At 44.6% G+C, this 20,758-nt stretch overlaps 1 protein-coding gene across 1 annotated transcript in view; it reads left to right on the top strand.

Moving 5' to 3' along the window:
• lrp5 (low density lipoprotein receptor-related protein 5) overlaps positions 1-20,037 on the top strand; it is a 75,324-nt gene extending 55,287 nt beyond the window's left edge. The window contains exons 15-29 of the mRNA XM_085778261.1: positions 143-387; positions 1,119-1,303; positions 1,820-1,968; positions 2,580-2,757; positions 4,034-4,230; positions 5,577-5,779; positions 6,242-6,432; positions 8,699-8,908; positions 9,232-9,357; positions 11,034-11,270; positions 12,543-12,653; positions 12,755-12,994; positions 13,080-13,216; positions 15,459-15,556; positions 18,049-20,037. Of these exons, the coding sequence (XP_085634387.1) occupies positions 143-387; positions 1,119-1,303; positions 1,820-1,968; positions 2,580-2,757; positions 4,034-4,230; positions 5,577-5,779; positions 6,242-6,432; positions 8,699-8,908; positions 9,232-9,357; positions 11,034-11,270; positions 12,543-12,653; positions 12,755-12,994; positions 13,080-13,216; positions 15,459-15,556; positions 18,049-18,373 (2,832 nt within the window). The 3' untranslated portion in view covers positions 18,374-20,037. The remainder of the gene's footprint in view (positions 1-142; positions 388-1,118; positions 1,304-1,819; positions 1,969-2,579; positions 2,758-4,033; positions 4,231-5,576; positions 5,780-6,241; positions 6,433-8,698; positions 8,909-9,231; positions 9,358-11,033; positions 11,271-12,542; positions 12,654-12,754; positions 12,995-13,079; positions 13,217-15,458; positions 15,557-18,048) is intronic.
• The last annotated feature ends 721 nt before the right edge of the window (positions 20,038-20,758 follow it).

Here is a 20,758-nt window from a genome sequence, read left to right as displayed (position 1 = left end):
TCAAATGCGGATTCATGGACAAAGTTTGGCCGCCATTTCTAGCAAAGAAATTTCACTTAAAAAAAAAAAACTTCACCCACAATTTAGCAGCCTTGTGTCTGATGTCCATAACTGACTTCCTGTCTTGTTGCTGTCTTTGCAGACAATCAGCAGAGCCTATATGAACGGCAGCTCGGTAGAACATGTCATAGAGTTTGGACTAGACTACCCAGAAGGCATGGCGGTCGACTGGATGGGTCGTAACATCTACTGGGCGGATACAGGTACCAACCGCATCGAAGTGGCCCGGCTGGATGGCCAGTACCGGCAGGTCCTGGTCTGCAAGGATCTGGACAACCCACGTTCACTGGACAACCCGCGCTCCCTCGCACTGGACCCGTCCAATGGGTAAGACTGGTGTTGAATGACAAGATGTAAACGTTAAACCTCCAACATGAAAAAACAACAAGTGTGTCATGTAGCACACAGAGAGACGTTGTAGCTGCAGCTGCAAACAGCAGCAAGTTAATTACTGCAGTGATTCATTGTCAGTCACCTGTGTAGCGCCGCGGGCTCACATCTGTCAGCGGTCTGAACTGGTGACTTCATGCAGTGTGTGTCCTTCCTGTGTCGGAGGCAGTGAGGTCACTGTGTTGGTATGAAGATACAACAGTGTCCCAACTCTTTCCAAAAAAAAAAAAAAACCTCCAGCCAAGAGAGGTGATACTATCAGACGTGTCTTTTTAGCAAGGCCGACATCATCACTGTTCATCCTCAGCCAAGCCACCTGTGTGTGTGTGTGTGTGTGTGTGTGTGTGTGTGTGTGTGTGTGTGAGTGTGTGTGTTTTTATGATCGTTTATTACCTGTGCCAACGTGTTTCTCTACTGGGTGATGTCATGGCTCAGAGCTGTACGGTTGCTTGCCTGGAGGTGTCTGATGTCACTTTACGATCACGTACTGGCACATTAATAAAAAGCAACGTTGCTTTCTTAAAAAAAAACAAAAGAAAGCTCACAAAGTGGAAACAGGTTCCCGTCCTGGCAGAGATCATCCAGTCCAATAATAACTAATAACAGTATCAGGACAAACCTGAAATCAGCACAGGTTGCTCATCTGAAACGGTGTTGTGTCTCTGCAGCTACATGTACTGGACAGAGTGGGGGGGTCGACCTCGTATAGCCAGGGCCTACATGGACGGCAGCACCATCATGACCCTGGTGGAAAAAGTGGGCCGGGCCAACGGACTGACTATTGACTACGTAGATCATCGTCTCTACTGGACTGACCTGGACACATGCATGATCGAAAGCACCAACATGCAAGGTTTGTAAACGCCCAGCAGTCTTCACAGATGCACACACACACACACATTTCTATATCCTTGTATATAGTTATTTACTGAAGAAAAATAAGAAATTAAATCACAGATGAATTCAATCACCATCAATACAAACAGACTCTGAGTGAGACACTGCACCAAGTACTTTGGATCATTAAAGAGAAATACACAAAGTTCCTATTTTTTTTAGGTTTTCAGTTGTATCCCTTTTTCTAGTAAGTGGACCTTGAGTGCAGATTATTTCATTCAGAAAACATCCGTCTGCCAGACTGGACATAAACAATAAATCTCAGTTCATCTTTAGGGACAGTGGGAAATATGATTGACTCCAGATGTCTAAAGAACAAGTTTACGAAAATTCCCAATACTTTCCTACCTTCACAACCTGCCCACATCCACACTCCACTCCAGAGCCACCATCCTGCTTGTGTGATGGTGTTGTTGTTGTTGTTGACAAGATGAAGTGTGGTGGTTCATAGATGCTCTCTTATCTTCTTCAGGACTTCAGCGTGAGATCATCATGGACGACCTCCCTCACCCCTTCGGTCTGACTCAGTACAGAGACTTCATCTACTGGACAGACTTCAACCTGCGCAGCATCGAGCGAGCAGACAAACGCAGCGGGCTCAACCGCACCGTGGTGCTGCAGGTCAGCAACCTGTGTTCAGTGAATTATTTAGCTTTTATGTGGAGGAGACGTGGAGGAGGTCTTTTTTGGTGTTTAAAGGAACAGTTCAACATTTTGTTGTGACCTGCACATGACCTGCACATTCACCACGCTTTGAGATGATAATGGAACGTTATGAGACGGAGTTGTTTTCGAGGCAAATGCAGAGACTGCTTGCAGAAAAGCTGCTCCCGACGGGAACATGCATGAGCGATTTTGCATGAATTTACCTCTAAAACAACTCTGTCTCGTAACGTTCTGTTATTATCTCATAGCGTGGTGAATGTGCAGGTCACAACTTGTCCACCAGAGTGTTTTGGAGTTGTTGGATTGTGTATTTGATGAGTTTGATGAGGGAAACCAAGAAATCCCATTAGCCTCCATAGCGTAGCTCTGAGCAGCTTGGCGCCACCGTTCTAAAAACAGCTTGCACCGACAATTAAAGGTAACAAACCTACTGCTAAGACTATAGGGATTATGGCAATGGGCCAGTTTGTCAAAATGTTGAACTATCCCTTTAACGTTGACTTGAGATTGTTGTAGCCAGGCTAGAGATGCTGAGCTTTATGACTGATTCATCACTGTGTCCTCAGGGCCAGCTGGAGCTGATGCTGGACATCCTGGTCTTCCACTCCTCCCGTCAGGACGGCACCAACGAGTGTTCCCATAACAACGGCAACTGTGCCCACCTCTGCCTGGCCACGCCCGCCGGAGCCCAGTGCCGCTGCGCCTCCCACTACACCTTGAACCCTGATGGACGAAACTGTAGCTGTGAGTACACAACTGCTTGCACTTGTTAAATGTATGTATGTCTTTGTACTAGTGGTGTGCATCTCCACTGGCTTCACGATTCAATTCGATTACAATTCATCAGTCTACAATTCGGCTCGATTCGATTACATGTTGCATTTCGATGCATCACATCCTCAATTTTCCATGTTGCCACACATGGCTTTTTCATTATTTAACATAAATAGTCAGATAAATACTGTATGATAACTTCTTATTTATATAAAATAAGATAGAAATTTTCATTTAAATGCATTTCCACAATACAGCAGCTTCCTTGGAGTCTGAACACACAAAGAAAAAGAAAAGGCCTAGGCTACTTAAAATGTAAATCTAAGCATTGTGCTTTAAAATGAAATAAATCACTGTCTCTGTATGTGAACAACATAATCAAACTTGAATTAATTATTTGAATTTAAAAATCGATTATGAGACACAACTGCATCCATTCAGAATCGTCCCATTAAGAATCTTGATGCATCTTTGAAACAATTACTACCAAAGTCTCCACTACAATGAAGCTTCAGTGATGTCCTTCACATGTAAATCACCTTGGATTAAAGCTGAAGAATATAAATGCAGGGAGCAGCAGAGTGTTTAGTGTTGAACTGAATAACAGAAGTAAAAATGTGGGAAGAGTTGAGTTGGATTCAACAGAGGATAAAACAACTGGAGCAGTGTCTCAGTAACATATGATGATGTGTGTGAGAATGGTTGTGTGTTTGTGATGGACTTGGCCCCGTCTATTGGGTTTCCTTGGCAGCTGGAGTCGGGAGTCAAGAACAACTGCAACAGAAATGACTGAAAAGGTTAACTTATGTGGAAATCTGTAAAAACACACACACACACACACACACACACACACACACACCGACTCTGAAACCCTGCATACCTCTGTCTGTGGAAACAACAATGTTTCCAAAGAGTGGAGGCCTCCACACGGCCTCAGCTCTTGGGGCCATCATGAGAGCAATTTTGTCTGTTTTCTTATGGTGTGTGTGCTCGTGTGCTTGTTTGTGTTTGTGTGTGTGTGTGTGTGTGTGTGTGTGTGTGTGATTTTAGGTTCATTGCTATGGGTTTTGACGTGTATGTTTGTCTTTGTATTTCACAATATGCACTGAGCAAACCTCAGTCCTCATTTTGCCAGAGACACACTGTGTCCACTCAGCATGCTAACTCCCTCTGTCCCTCTCTCTCTCCTTCTTTCTGTCTCTCTCTCTCTCTGTCTCTCTCCCTTCCTCCACCTGTCTGTCTGCAGCTCCCTCCAGTTTCCTGCTCTTCAGTCAGAAGGCCAGTATCAGCAGGATGGTTTTGGGGGAGCAGAGTCCTGACATCATCCTGCCCATCCATGTCCTGAGGAACGTCCGGGCCGTCAGCTACGACCCTCTGGACCGGCTGGTCTACTGGCTGGACGGACGGCAGAACATACGCAGAGCCAGAGACGACGGAGCTATGGTAAACATAGTGGGGATAGGAGAGAGTAAAACATAAAAAAATCACTCACTTGAAGCTCTTTTATTTAGTCAACGTTTCAGTCTATTGACCTTCATCAGGACCCAGTATTTTACTTCTGTTGTGTGACTTCCTTTAAAAAAATAAGCACACTCATGCAATTAAAGGTGTGTGGTTGTCAGAGGAAGTGACATCATTAAAGACAGGGAGAGAAACTTAGAGCTTGACACATTCAAACATAATCCATTTTGGACCGCAATAGAACACATGTAGTAATCTAGAAAAGAAGAAAAAAAGAATCAGATACAAATATTATTCTCACCAACATCCTATATACACAGGGGGGAAAATGCATAATAAATACAGACTGACCTTCACTCTTCACAGAAATAGCATTAAGGTTTCAATCATGTAATGATAAATAGGTACAAGTAATCATACATCCATTCAAAAAGTTAAATGTGGGAACCAGCTTTACAAACACACACTCAAGTCTAATTCATCATTAAGACCAAAGTTGGTCCCAGAAGTTTGAAGTTCTGTGATCCAAAAGGCTTCTCGTCTGAGAAGTATCTCCTTTAGATCACCACCACGTCTATGCAGAACTACTTTTTCTATGCCACAGTAGCTAAAGGCTGTAATTGGATGATTAGCCTGTTTATAGGAGATAGGAGCGAGTAAACAATGGGTCAGCAACATGTTAGTGTTAAATTGGAGACTTTTGATGGAGGCACCACTAAACTGAGACATTGAAGTGGACAGATTAATGGAACAAATGCACAGATAGAGCTAAAATAACCAGCAGAAGGGGTAGCAGCTACTGTAAGACCAGTGTAGAAGTGCCACTCCAGTTTTTACTGTGAATCTGATGTATATGTAAGTAACCACCACACAAATGAATGGGAAGCACATTGAAATAGAAACTGGCTTCATCTGCCTGGAGAGAATCACAGGTGGGATAATAACCAGGAGATTATCCTGTTTCTCCATGAGGCACTTGGATTTCTCACAACAGAGGGTCCAGACTCACCACAGGGGTTCAGACCAGTCAGCCTTCCCCAGATGCTGCTGTAGCATCACTTACATCAGAGAGTGAAAGAAGAACAAAGAATAATGATGAACAGACTGTTTATTTAACCACCTGCCAATTATTTTTATGAAGCTCCTGCTGTTTCAAAACTGTGTCTGACAAAGTCTTCTCAGGTTGCTCTGCACAACAAATGACCTGATGCTTCAGGTCACAGCTTAATGCAGATACAGATGTTGTAGCTATATGCAGACTGATGAACCTGATCGATGTGACACGGAGCAGCTTTTGACTGTTGATCCTGCTGTGTTTGCCTCGTCAGTCCATGATAGTGAGCAGCACCGTTCAGCCGGTGGACAACCAGCTTCACGACCTGAGTCTGGACCCCTACAGTCGCCACATCTACTGGACCTGTGAGACCACCAACACCATCAACGTCCAGAGGATGGACGGACACACCGTGGGCGTGGTCCTGAAGGACGACACTGACAAGCCACGAGCCATCGTGGTCAACGCAGAGAAAGGGTGAGTTCACTTAATTTCTGCTGTCTACACTTGGCTCCACAAAGTTAAAGCTTCGTTATAAGATAAGTCGTACTGCAACGATCCAGTAAGAAATTAGAACTGTGAATGACTATGGAAACAGTGAGAGCAGGCAGGTGCATATAATTATATACTGTCCATGGGTCAGACAAGACATTCTTATTTTGTTGCCCACCTAAAATTCATGTATGATTTCACATACATAAATACCAAATCAAATAAAACTACAGTATAACTTTTGAATAACCTCTGAGACAATAAAATGTCAAACAATGAGAACATACTGTATAAGTCAAATATCTTAAGTCAGAAGATTATAAAGGCCAACACTTCACTTTTTCAGTTGCATCCTCCAGTAATCATAGTAACTTTCTGTCCCAAATATTCAGTACATTAGATGTCATTCAGTGATAAAGTGTGTAAAGTGTGTGTGTTCCTCCACAGGTACATGTATTTCACCACGGTGCAGGAGCGCTCAGCAAAGATTGAAGGAGCCAGTCTGGACGGCACAGAGAGAGAGTCTCTGTTCACCACAGGCCTGATCAGACCAGTCGCTCTGGCTCTAGACAATAAACTGGGAAAACTGTTCTGGGTCGACGGAGACCTCAAACGCATCGAGAGCAGTGACCTGACAGGTGAGTGACTATGAATACAAACAATTTAAATTAAAAAAAAAGTCGTTTGGTTGGGCCTGTTACAGTGGTCCACCTGGGACTGGCAGTACAAACCACAGTGATGAGGCTGTCACTGAGGCCTGTTTAGATGATACTGCATTAACATGTTGATGTTTGGTATGAGTTACCAAACCAGATACTAAAACAATGGACAGAGAAACTGTGACTTCAAGTTTTAAGTTGATGAAGCTGAAATAAGTGGATACTGGGTTCACAGTGGTCAGCAGAGAGCACATCACTCTGGTAAAAGGAGGGGGTAGGAACTTCTACAGGAAACATCCTCTCACTCGGCCCTCTCCGTGGCCGTGTCTCCACTGCAGACAGGACCCACCGGGCTCTGATGGCGACGTGCAACAGTTTCGATCGCGTGGTCGTTGTGCAGCGTTTTTTTTTTTTTTTACTGCTCTTGTTGTTGTTTTTTTCTGTCAGTATAGACGCTTAAAAAAAAACGTAATCCCGCGATCGCCTATTTACCACTCTTTTTTTTTTTACCAGGCCTACTGCTAATCTCGCCTTTTACTGAGTTATTCTCTCTTTTTTCCGGCCGTTTTTTCTGTTTGTAGTAACGTTGGGTTGTAAAAATGCAGCTTATTTCGGGGCTTCCTCTTAGTGTCACATGATCCTGCTTTGAGTCTGACCAATCAGCACAGAGTAAATCTCAAGCCCCACTAGGACTTTTTCAGGGCCGATCCGAGTACCTACCCCCAGGCAGGGACTCCGTTCGGCCCCGTAAAAGTTCCTGTAAGCGGCCCTGTGGGGGAGGTTCCTGCAGTGGAGACACGCACCAACGGGGCTGACCCCGTAAAATTACCCCCAAGTTCCTGCAGTGGAAACGCGCCTATTGATAATTACTGAAGGCACCACCAGCTGAATAACACACATCCTCCCCACCTCTCTCTGTCTCTGTTATCTGAATGAAGCTATAACGAGGACCATTAACCAAGGATTATAAACACATGAAGACTCACGTGTTCACAGATACATGTATATGGAGCCTGAAAGTCATGATGTGTTTTCCACTATCTGGCTCTGGAGCATTTACCTGGATGTCCTCCACCATGAATCATTCAAAGATGAATGTTGCTCACAGTTTCTTTAGCCCCGATGGGCAGTGTCAGCTGTCAGACACAATATTTATAGCCACATGCAGCCACATTGAAATGTGACCAAAAACAGACATTTCCTGAAACCATTCCCCTCACACACTGATATTATTTGTTGAACTGAGACCAAAGAACACAGACAGACACAGATACTGCTGAATGCTTTTTGCCTTTTTTTGGTCAGATGGATCGAAGTAACTCAGCCGATCTGCATCCGAATGCTTGGGGTAGTGAGGCTGATGAGAACAGTGTGCATGAGCTGAAGAGGAACAAGATGTCAAACTCTTGTCTGTTTTATCTCTCTTTATTTACTCTGGCTCATCCAACCATAGAAACAGCAGCTCAAATAGAAAGATGAAACGGTCATTCAGTTTGCCAGTTGTAAAGTATCTGCTACATTTAACTATACCGTATGTGGTCAAAAATATCACTACTGTGCCAATAAAAATCATCACATCCATAAAACCTCTCATAATATACTTTCTATTTTCTTCATACACAGACAGACAAGTTTATGTTAAAAGATCCATTCCATACAGTATTAAGATAGATGTTTATGTGTAGTATTATTATAGATTATCAGGTCTAGGTTCAATACTAATACTGTGAAAGTTTCAAGGCCTTAGTCCACAGAGAAATGCACACCATCTGTATTTAACCTTCAACCAGCTGTCAGTACCTCTGTGACTTTGTGATGTCACAACGAAGCAGTCACCGCCTTCAGCCACGCCCCAAACCCCACCCACTTAGACCCACCATGCAACCTTGCTGGATCTGGTTTACCTGAAGTCTGCTGACACCGACCTGCTGCCTCTAGAGATCCAGAGAGATAACTGAGAGAGAGAGAGAGATGTAAAACAACATGTGGTTCTTAAAACCACAAATTTATCTTCTTCGGGATCAACACTTCAAATAAATCACAGGAGAAGAAAATATGAAGCTTTAAAAAGTAAAATGCTGCTTTGTGCATGTGTTGATCATCAGTCTCTAACAGAGCAGATTAAAGGGGATTTATTCTGAAAGATGAATGCTGGTCGTTGTTATTTTCTTGGGGGTTTTAAACTTTCATCTTAAAATGGTCAGGGTTGTACTAATGTCTCGTTCTTATGATGTCATTCCTTCAGGAGCCAATCGCATCGTCCTCCAGGATTCCAACATCCTCCAGCCGATGGGGCTGACGGTCCTCGGGGATCACCTGTACTGGATCGACCGGCAGCAGCAGATGATAGAGAGGGTGGACAAACTGACGGGAGACGGACGCACACGCATTCAGGGACGGATATCGTACCTGACGTCTATCCACGCTGTGGAGGAGATGGACCCACAGGAGTTTGGTACGGACCTCTGCTTCTCACTGAGAGGCTCAGCTCATCAGCTGCATGATCAGACCGGACGACTTCAGGATGTTTTGATTAGTAGGAATTGGTGTGGTATTCAACAAGCACGGTTTCTCATTGTTTCAATTCAGCAACTGCTTCTGGGTTGCATGTGAAAATAGTCTTGCTCAATACTGCATCAGTGCCAAAGATATTTGTCTCTATTAGCCGTCTACATGCAGAGAACACAATGTTCAGGTTCAAAAATCCCAAAGTTATCCGCCCGTGGTTTTCAGGAAAGAATGTGCCTTTTTTTACTAATGATCATTTCCTCCCTCCAGCATCCCACCCTTGTTCCCGTGACAACGGCGGCTGTTCGCACATCTGCATTGCCAAGGGTGATGGTACACCTCGTTGCTCCTGTCCCATGCACCTGGTGTTACTGCAGGACCTGCTCCGCTGTGGAGGTAAACACACAACTTAATGATTAGGATCAATGGGCCTCATTCACCAATATCTTCTTAAGAACCTTCTTAGATTCTTTCTTAAGTTGTTCTTAAAGGGATAGTTCACCCTAGAATGATATTTCGCTCATTATCTACTCACCCTCATGTTGACTAAGGGCTGGAAGAAGTTTCAGATTCCTCCGTGGCTTCTCTGAGTTACAGGGGGTCTCGGCATAGCAGTGCATGTCCATATAACGGTTGCAAAGGGACACCGGAGCTCTTCGTAAAAAAACACACACAAAAAAACATCCAAATACCTCCATGATGCTCGTATGTAATGTCCGTCTTGTGCTGAAGCCCCAAATTGCGTAATTGTCCCGAAAAAAATTAAATAAGTCTATATTTTAAGCTTGTTTGTAGCGGAAGCTTCTCGAAGCTCCTCTTCCTGGTCCGTCCAAATCTCGCGTGATTCGCAGTAACCGCACTGACGCATGCTGACGCCGGCGCAAATCACGCGAGATTTGGACGGACCACCCCCTGTAACTCAGAGAAGCCACGGAGGAATCTGAAACTTCTTCCAGCCCTTAGTCAACATGAGGGTGAGTAGATAATGAGCGAAATATCATTCTAGGGTGAACTATCCCTTTAAGAGGTTCCTTAAGAAAACCCTACGTCAGATTCATCAACGCGTTCGTAAGCCTCAGAATTGTTCGCAGCTGTGTTCCTACTTGATGAATGCCATCTCCTCGTAAGTTGAGGGCGTGTGCCAGGTGTGTCTAATTAACATATGATTAGCATAGGTAACAGCCCCATCAATGCCCGTAAAAGGGCATGAGACTGCAGGGCCGTGTGCACACAGAACCCACAGGCACTGAGCAGAGAAGGTGAAGTGAGAAAGAAAGTTGAAATGCTCAAATGAAAATCTGGGAGGGAGCACCAGACTCCAAACGTAAAAAGAACTTAAGTAGTGAAGTGGCGCTACTGTGGCAGGAATGAAACTAAGAAACAAACAAAAGGCTTATATTTAGTTTATATTTTTATATTTATATTTATATTTAGGCTATATTTAGTAGCCAGCAGTGGATGCAGCTCTTCGGGTTGTTATCAGAGAGACCACACTCTCACGTGTGCCATCATAAATATCATCATATTATCATATATTTAAAAAAATAAATAAAACCAGTTGTGTGTAGTGTGAACACTTAAAAAAAAAAACTGATATGAATTAAGTGTCTATAATGTTTTTTTTAAGAAACTGCAATGATTTGTCAATTATTATTATTAATATATAATTATTAAAAACATCATAAAAGATAAGAAAATAATTCTTATTCAAATCATATAATATCATACAACTGCAGAACAAAAGAAAACACTATAATCGGTTATTTTTGCAGAAGTCTCAGCACTTAAAAGTGCGTAAGTATACTCCTGACTGTTCGTAGATTTTGTTCTTAGTTAAGAACAAATTCTGGATAAGAAAACATTCATGAATGCCACAATCTTCGTAAAAACTTCGTAAGTAGGACTTAAGAACAAATTTGTTCTTAAGAACGGTTCGTGAATGAGGTCCATTGTCTCTCTGTGGGAGAGAGACTTGTTCAGAGTGGCCCCAGGCAGTCTGATTATTACATGCTGATGATGATGTTTCACTGCTCCTCTCACTGTAAACATGTTTCCTCATCTTTCCCTCTCAGAGCCTCCCACCTGCTCCACAGAGCAGTTCACCTGCTCCACAGGGGAGATCGACTGTATTCCCATGGCGTGGCGTTGTGACGGCTTCTCTGAGTGTGAAGACGGCAGTGACGAGGAGAACTGTCCTGTCTGCTCAGCCTTCCAGTTCCAGTGTGATAAAGGAGGCTGCATTGATGCTCAAAGGCGCTGCAACGGTGAACCCGACTGTGCCGATAACTCTGACGAGCAGGACTGTGAGAGTAAGTGAAACTTACCTAAGTTTCTTATTCAGCTACTTTTATTTACCTTTTTTACAATGACACTAACCTTATTAAGATTTATGAATTGTTTATAAAACATTAATAAGTCATGACACATCTTGATCTATTGTGAGCACACTTGTATCTGTTGTTGATTTACTAGCTGTTAACCACAATCTGCATCTTAATGGTTGTGGTGGCAAAAACCCCTGTGGTGAGGAATGAGATACAACAATCTGTGTCAGACTAAAATGAAAAACCAGCAATAAACAGCAATGATCATCAAACAAAGACAGTGACTAAGTCTTGCTATCCAGCTGAATAGGGTGCAGTCTCAATAGTCTGGACACCCACTGATGGTGAGACTGGTCCTTATATAAATACAGTGATAATCACGTACACATGTTTAAACAAACAGGCCAAGTTCCATCTAAGGTAAAATGTACGTTGATAGAGACCAGTCATTTAAGGCGATCACTGTTTCCTGAATCAGTTCACAGTTCATTAAACAACCCTTCAGCAAAAACAGAACGTCACCCAGAGTAAAAGAAATCCTTCTACAGATCATAAACCAAGTTTTCCATTACAATGATCACAGTGTTTAACCAGTTGTAAATTAGATTAACTCATTAATAAATTATACTGAGTGTGTTACATATTAAGGCTCCCTTGACCAGTTATAAATAGCTCATTAGTAAAAAATTAATGAACAATAGGGTTAACATAATCTATGTATGAAAACTATGATGATGAATAATTTCTCTATTATTTCTATTTTCATTATATATCTATTATTTAAGTGTTATCAACCAAATTGATAATGCAGTAAACTATTTACAAATCTTTAGAGGAGCCGTCTCATTGTAAAGCCGTGTCTCATTTTTTAAAAACTCCATTAAAGGGATAGTTCACCCAAAATTCAAATTGTGTAACTCTGAGTTACAGCAGGGCTCCGTGCAGCACTGCATGTCCATATGACGGTTGCGAACGGACACCACTTTTCTTTGTCCAAAAAGACATACCAAAAACCATCCAAATACCTCCATAGTGCTCGTCTGTAATGTCCACCTTGTATTGAAGCCCCAACATGAGAAATTGTTCCGAAAAAAATTAAATAAGTCTATATTTCAAGCTTGTTTGTAGCGGAAGCTCCTCTTCCTGGTCCGTCCAAATCACGCTTCAATACAAGGCGGACATTACATTACTTAGTGCTGCTTACACCTAAAGCTACATGTGGCTAACGTGGATCTGCTTGTGTTTCCTCTGCTGCAGCGATCTGTCCTCCGAACCAGTTCCGCTGCGGTGACAACCAGTGCATCACTAAGAAGCAACAGTGTGACAACTACTCTGACTGTCCTGACGGATCAGACGAGCTTGCCTGTGGTAAAGACACTGAAACACGTTGACGTTTCTACATTCAACATCAGCTGTTTTTACTTCTACTGACCTTGACTGGGCCTGTTTTCGTCCATCTCCATGTGTAGAGTACGTGTCTCCTCCGTCCAGTGGGATTCCCAACACCGGGCCCAACACCATCGGTCCAGTCATCGCCATCATTCTGCTGGTCTTCGTGATCGGAGGAGCTTATTTCGTCTGCCAGCGCGTGGTGTGTCGACGCTACAAGGGCCCCAGCGGGACTTTTCCTCACGAGTACATCAGCGGTACGCCCCATGTGCCGCTCAACTTCATCGCCCCCAGCAGCTCTCAGCACGGCACCTTCCCAGGTAGGAGAGGAGCCACTGCAGCGCCGGTGCTCTGAGGTCGAAATGTGATTGTGCTGCTGCTCACGCCTGATCTTTCTGTGTGCAGGGTGTGGGAAGTCCATCATGAGTTCAGTCAGCCTGATGGGCAGCAGCAGCAGTGGAGCTCCTCTGTACGACAGGAACCATGTGACCGGAGCCTCATCCAGCAGCTCCTCATCTACCAAGGGAGCCTTCTACCCTCAGGTACACACACACACACACACACACACACACACACACACAGATAAGGTGTGCACACACAGCTGTAGTATTGTTTTTTAATTTTTACACACAATTTCAGTTACACAATACAAGCAACATGACCGAAAGGGAAAACGGGAGAAGCATAACGCTTATCAGGTTCCCGCCCCGATTACCATTCAGAATACATTAATTTCATCACAATTTTTCTTTCTTAGCATACGTGATACAACAGCAGGGCTCCAGACAGCCAGTCCAGAATAACGTTAAACCCCTTTCTCTGGGTTTAAATCAATTTATAATTGTCTAGAATAGAGTTAAGCAGTACTTAAGAACTTTCAGTTTTGGTTGAGTTTGGCGGCGCCAGTGGCCCAAAGTGGTAGTGTTGAAGACTCCATTTCCCATGAGCACCAGACGCGCAGGAAGAAGTTTTCGCCAGGGGGTGCGGGTGCGGCGGGGGGGGGGGGTTTGCCGCCAGGGGGTGCGGGTGCGGCGGGGGGGGGGTTCTGTACCCCCCCCTTCCCCCCCCCCCCCCCCCCCGCACCGTAACACCGCACCTGACAACGTCTCCCAGACAGTAGGCTGCCGTTCTCAAACAGACTCTGGTCTTTAGTGGACCGGTTCTGGCTCCAAATACCCGACCAGGTCCGACCAGTGTTGAAGCCTAGACCCTGGACCCCATGCGGTCGGACTGACGAGCATTATTTGTTTTTATTAATTCTGCACCGGACCACGGCAAAAAAAAAAAAAAGAAGCCCGTAGTTGTGTTCAGACGTGACAGGTGGGGCACGACAAGCTGGTGATCAGCTGTGGTCACTGAATTGTTAGACTACATTCACTACAGTAGGTCATTTCAATTTGCGCATCTGTGTTTTTTCCTTTTTATTTTTATTTTTTATAACATATGCGCATCGAGAGTGAGTGAGTGAGCAAGCGCCAGAGAAACAGCGGGTGCGCACCAGATGATTTCCAACTGGCAAAAACTGAAATGAGACGGTTAAAGAGAGGAAAAACACAGAATATAGGCTTATATGTCCAAGAGACTTTGTCCCGTCATTAAGACGTGAGGGAGGGAGGACCCAGATGAGGAAACTGTCACTGTCAGCTGCACATCTGTCAGCAGCTGCTCCAAACACTCGTTACAAACTTTATTTTGAAGGGACAGATTAGATTAGATGTTGATTTTGTTAACAGTGACTTTGTTGCACCCAAACATATCGGGTGCTGTCTTATCCGGTACAATCGACCTCCTCCCTCCCCACCAGCCCCCCTCAAGAGACCCCTCTCGCCCCCCTCCCCACGGTGCAGCTTGAAAACTCCTCTTTCTCCAAAGGGGGAGATGACAGATAGAGTCTTAGAACTACTGTAGCCTAATCAAAGCTATATTGTTGCGAGTTGGCTCCGGCAGAAGCTCCGCGCCCGTATGCTTCGGCTGCGGCTGCCTATAGTTTATCAACATTTTTTCGTCATTCTTCATTAGGATAATGTTAAGTTAATTTTGTGGTGGGGACACAATTGTTAACAAAAAGTGGTTCATCTCAAGTATGGCTTACAATGTTGTGGAACAGAAACAGCAACCACAAATATTTATAATCTATCATTTTATTGTCATCGCAATTTTTCAACTTTCGCCACCAGGGGGTGCTGCAGCCCCTGCCGCACCCCCACTTCCGGCGCCCCTGATGAGCACTAGCACGTAGCGCCGTAAACATCCTGATCTCCCGGTGCATGGAAATTAACAGAAGACGTCCAAACTAAGTTTCTGTTACCAGCGGATCATTTCTCAGTAAACACACATGCACAATCCGACGGAAAGGTGCCGCATTGCTGCTCCCTCCTCGTTGTGACTCGCAAAAGTGAAAGTGAAACTTAAGTGAGACCCGGTGTCCCACCATGCTCCTCAAAGCTGCTTAGTGCCAGTGAAGGCGATACAGACGATAATGATACAGACCCCCTCAGGCCATGACAGAGGTGTCATTCAACCTGTTGTAAGTCGATGTACCATCACAAAAGTTATGAAAATATTATATGAAGGTTGAAAAGTTCCTTAGTGTTGGTTTAAAAGCCCACAAGTTTCTTGATTTTCTAATCTCATCATCTAGTTTGTTCCACTGTTTGACACCAGTGACTGAGATAGAAAAGGATTTTAGCGTAGTTCTCACTCTCCTCTGCCTAAATAACATACAGTACAGTATCTCTCTCCACATAACAACTTGATGTTTTTGTTTTGTTTTTTTCTTTGTAGATCCTGAACCCTCCTCCGTCCCCAGCCACCGACCGCTCTCTCTACAACACGGAGATCTTCTACTCCTCCAACAGTCCATCCACCACCAGATCCTACAGGTAACACTCCACAAACACAGCAGTAAAGATGGTTAGACCTGTTATAATAGTAATGATAATTCATTTAATTTGTATAGCACTTTTCAGGGACCCAAAGACGCTTACATAGAAACAAGAAAAGGGTAGTGACAGACGGTGGGGACAAGCAAAAGACAACACAATAGTTGACAAAAGTAATAATGGAATGTAACACAGGAGGTATAAATACAGAGAAAAAAGAAAAAGTTTACTGTTAGGGGTTTCACACCGGCAGGGCTCCGTGCCAGAACTAGCCAAAAGAAATGACAGGTTCAGAATCTGAAAAGTCGGTTCTCAAGGGAACCAAGAAATTGTTGGTTCCTCCCTGTGTGACATCATCAGTGGGCTGTAATTTTCTAGGCTGTGAAGACGAGCAGGAAGGAGGAGGTCAGGAGAAGGCAGGGACTGACAACCTGGAGAAAAAGAATTGGTCGTTGTCTGCTAAAGAAACAAAATGTTTGGTGGCAATTTGGGCGCCTACAGAATTTCAAGAAAAGCTAGAAAGCAGCAAGAAAGAACGAGTTTCCCTCAAATTTCGCTTTGGGGCTTAAAGGGATAGTTCAACATTTTGGCAAATTGGCCCATTGCCATAATCCCTATAGTCATAGCAGTAGGTTTGTAACCTTTATTTGTCGGTGTAAGCTATTTTTAGAACGGCCTAAAGACCTGCACATTCACCACGCTATGAGATAATAAAGGAACGTAACGAGATGGAGTTGTTTTCGAGGTAAATTCATGCAAAACAGCTGATGCGCATTCCCTTCAGGGGCAGTTTCTGTATTTACCTCTAAAACAACTCTGTCTTGTAACGTTACGTTATTATCTCATAGCGTGGTGAATGTGCAGGTCACAACTTGTCCACCAGAGCGTTTTGGAGTTGTTGGATTGTGTATTTGATGAGTTTGATGAGGGAAACCAAGAAATCCCATTAGCCTCCGTAGTGTAGCTCTGAGCAGCTCGCGGCTCTGCTCCGCCATTCTAAAAACAGCTTGCACCGACAATTAAAGGTAACGAACCTACTCCTAAAACTTTAGGGATTATGGCAATGGGCCAAATTGCCAAAATGTTGAACTATCCCTTTAATAAAGTAAAGTAATTCTTATCTTTCAATTTGGGGCAGAGACGGCCAAGGCTGGGTTCACTCCAATGCCAGACCAAAATTATTAATAGACTTAAAAAACTGAAGACGGATTACCGAGACAGCAAAAAAGCAAAAATGTTTCCACTGTTGTGTTGACTCAGTAATGCTGAGTAATGTACGCCCACTGTGGTTCCACTTTGGTGTGAATGCTGCTGGTTCAACAGAAAGCCGAACCAGAGCCATGTCTGAAGGCACCCTGTAAAGACTGAAGTTATCTACCAGGTCACTGGTTTGGTTCCACAGACCATCATTTTATATTCTGGTGGAGATGTGTTCAAAACTGACCAGATAAAGTCTGAGGGCGTATTCACACCAGGAAAGTCCAATAGTTCACTTGCTTTGGTGCGGACAAAATGCATTTTTTCACAAACGGATCAACTTTGTAAACAACAGCACGTGTGTACCACAGTCGCTCAATCATTGGATAAAAATTATCAGCGGGATCTTCCACGAAAAGTAGCTGGAGGTCATGAATGCGTTTCTTGCTGTCCTTTCAATTTGGTAGTATTTCTAGTTGCACCTGTCCTGCGCTTATTCATCATTTGGAGGCTATGTGGCCGTTATGCAGCCGTCCCCGTGAAGGATGGTCAGACAACAAACACAGACGTCTGTATGTGCGTCTGAAGGACGGCACAGCAAAAAAAAACATAATCATTCTCTCAGGATGCCGCGTTGCTGATCGGCATAAGCCTAGTCACATTTATTTCTGTTAACGGTTATTAATCGGATAACGACTTTGTGTTATCAGTTAAAAAAAATATTAAGAATGTGCATCCTTAACGGCGACGGGTGCGTCCTTTGCAGCATCTGATAAATGTTTTCCTCATCAAGGATGCAGCATGTCTATCTGTGCTCCATGTTGACCCACGGCTCATTGTTGTTCATTTCCACATTTTCTGACAACAACGGAAGCCTGTTGAATCCAAAAAGGCGCTTGGATTTTGCATTTGGTTCGGGAAAGGTTCGGTTTGCATTCACATTGTACGCGAATCGCACCAGGGTTCATTTGGGACTCTGGTGCGGACCAAACAAGTGAACCGAGTCCCAGCTGCAGAGGTGGTCTCGGTTCACTTGTTTGATCCGCACCAGAGTCCGGTAGTTTGTATTCACACCTCCCCAAAAAGTCCGCACCAGAGGAAAAGTCCATTTCAAGCGGACCAAACGAGCCTGGTGTGAATACACCCTGAGAGTGGAAGTTGCATCATGCCTGTAGATCATGTGACCATCATCAAGAACTGATGGAAAAACTGTTTCCTATGATGTTAAAGTGATGATTAAACAGTGGTTCAAATTGAACCCTCAGCTAACTCTGTCCCCTGTGTCCCCCTCTCAGACCCTACCACCCTGTCCGCGGCGCCGCCCCGCCCACCACGCCCTGCAGCACCGACGTGTGCGACAGCGACTACACCCCCCACCACCTGCCCACCGGACTGGCCTCGTCTGCCGGCCGCTGGAAGGCCACGGGCCACAGCAGCCACGGCAAACACAACAAGTATTATATGGACCTGAACTCAGACTCGGACCCCTACCCTCCGCCCCCAACCCCCCGCTCCCAGTACCTGTCGGCGGAGGAGAGCTGCCCCCCGTCCCCTTCCACAGAGCGCTCCTACTTCCACCTGTGCCCCCCTCCTCCCTCGCCCTGCACCGACTCCTCGTGACCCTCCAACAGCCAGAGAGAGGACACGACGTCCGCTCGCCTCCGCTCCACAACCGGCCTCGTATGGCCGCCTTTTTTTTGTTACCAGGGAAAGAACTCATGTGCCAACTTCCAGCCCTGACCGGCTCACATGCTGCTTTATCTCCGCTGGTTAGGCTCAAGTGCCTCGTTTCAAGGTTTCCTATGTCCCACATTGGTTTATTTCATCATTCCAGTCACCCTGGAGCTTTCAGGGCGGCCATCATCGCCTGATCAGTCGTATTTTTTGTTGTTGTGTCGCGCTCCAGCTTTCACTCTCGGGCGGGTTGGGGGGGTGTCGGGCCCCTTCCTCCCTCGCCTCTCTGCAGGACACGAGGAGGAGACGACGTACGAGTACAGCCAGCAGCTCCATCTTTTACTTTTCATTCCACCTGAAGAAGAAAAAAAACTTCCTCCGTTCGGCCGCTTCCATCTGTCCAAGTATGAGCCGAAGCACACTGACTGAGAGTCACCAGTAGGCACTGGTGTGAGTCCAACGCCTCAAGTTATCATTAAAACTGAAGCCGAGGCATGGAAGGAATGCCCACCCCCACCCTTCCTCCTCCTCCTCCTCCTCCTCCTTTCCTAGCCTCCTGCCATTTGTCTCCTCCTTCCTCACAGTGTCACTTGTTGGCAGACCAGTGGCAGGACTGTATATAGTGTTAAAATAATATGAACAAAAATAGATCAGAGAGGAATTATTTTACTATTTTATTCACGCTGGCTGACCCACCACTCCACAGAAGACCCAGGAAAGGCAGACGAGTGGACGTGTGCGTGATGGATGGATGGATGGATGGATGGATGGATAGATGGATGCGTGTATGGATGGATGGATGGATGTGTGTATGGATGAATGACTGAGAAGCTGTGTAATTGTGAATGTCTCACATTAGAGTAGGAACTTAGATAAACTCGTGGACAATTACTGGATGAATGTGTGGCGTGCTGAGTGGATGAGTGGATGGATGGAACAGGGCCAAGAGAACGTGTGAAATCTTTTTGTACATTTTTTTTTTTTTTTGAAATCGTGTCCCTCACATTTCAGATTGGGAATCCTCTGTAGTTGAACATGGGGCCTTTAAAACGGTAGAGACGTGACAACAACATACCAAATGAATATCATCATGTAAAGCTATTGTACATATGTGTAATGAAGTCAGTGACTGAGTGGATGCTTTTCATTGTGAATCTGAACCTTTTTTCTTTTACTCTCATTGTCCCGTTTACCAAAAGTGTGTTTGCTGCTATTGTGTACATACTATATCAGTTACTATGATGTATAATTACACAGAAAGCCCAAAATTACCACTCTCATACTGACAGTAGATCATGAAGCTATTTTACAGTTAATAACAAATTATCCTTATAGCGACTTCTGTAATTTGTATTTGTGTTTGTGTGTAGATGATTATGTTTGTTTCTATGTCGGTCACCATGTTTGGTTTGAAGGAGTCTTTTTTGGAAATAGAAAAGCAGAGACAGAAACCCACAGAAGGTGTCAGCGAGCCGCCCCGCTGACTCTGTGTCTTTAGCATGTTTTTGTAGTTTCAACTCGAGGCGAAAAGTTTGCGCTCCGCCTGCACACACCTGACTGATGACGGCACCGAGTGGGCGAGGAGCAGAAAAGGAAGTTTTGGGCTCAAGGCAAGGCAAAGCAATTTTATTTGTATAGCCCATTTTTACAAACAGTTTGTCTCAAAGGGCTTCGAACAGCTGGTTTGAAGCAACCGATGCAGCTGTTCACCTCCAGTGATGTCAATCTGAACTCTTCCACACGAAACCAAGCCAGAGCTCTGACTCACCTGCCGTGCTTTTTTTTTTCCAACCTGTGATCACCTGATTTCTGTCTCAGTCCCCAGAGGATGAACCCTCATGATTTTTCTTTCTTTTTTTTCTGATTTACTCAGCTTTTGCTCTTCAGAAATGAACTCCCTGTCTGTGTTTGGACACCCCCTCCTCTCAGTATGATCTGATCACCAGCACGTTGCGCCTTCTGTCCAAACTAAACCTTTTGCACAGTGAGCTGGACTGAACACTGCTGCTGGGGCTTTAGGTCTTTACACCAGTACGTGTAGCGGTGCAGTTACCTGCTGCACGGATCAAAAGCTTCTCACTAATTCTCATCATGTACTGTCAACGGTCAGGACGGACGCTTGGATGTCCACTTTTGTTATTATCAACACAGGACCTAGCAACTTAAAGTGGGAAGATGTTTAATGCACTTAGAAAAAAAAAGAGAGCACAATGTTATTTGTCAGGGGAACATCTCCTGACGTCTGTGAGCGGAAGTGAAAGACGCCTTAGCGATAATGTCTCCTCCAGTTTCCTGATGGAAAATGCCAGCTGCACTGGTGGAGGTGGGAGT

This window comes from Trachurus japonicus, chromosome 6 (genome assembly GCF_045865225.1).
Source record: "Trachurus japonicus isolate A0001 chromosome 6, Traja_1.0".
Lineage (NCBI taxonomy): Eukaryota > Metazoa > Chordata > Actinopteri > Carangiformes > Carangidae > Trachurus > Trachurus japonicus.
The sequence above is the reverse complement of the archived record's forward strand: the minus strand, read 5'-3'. Positions and strand labels throughout refer to the sequence as shown.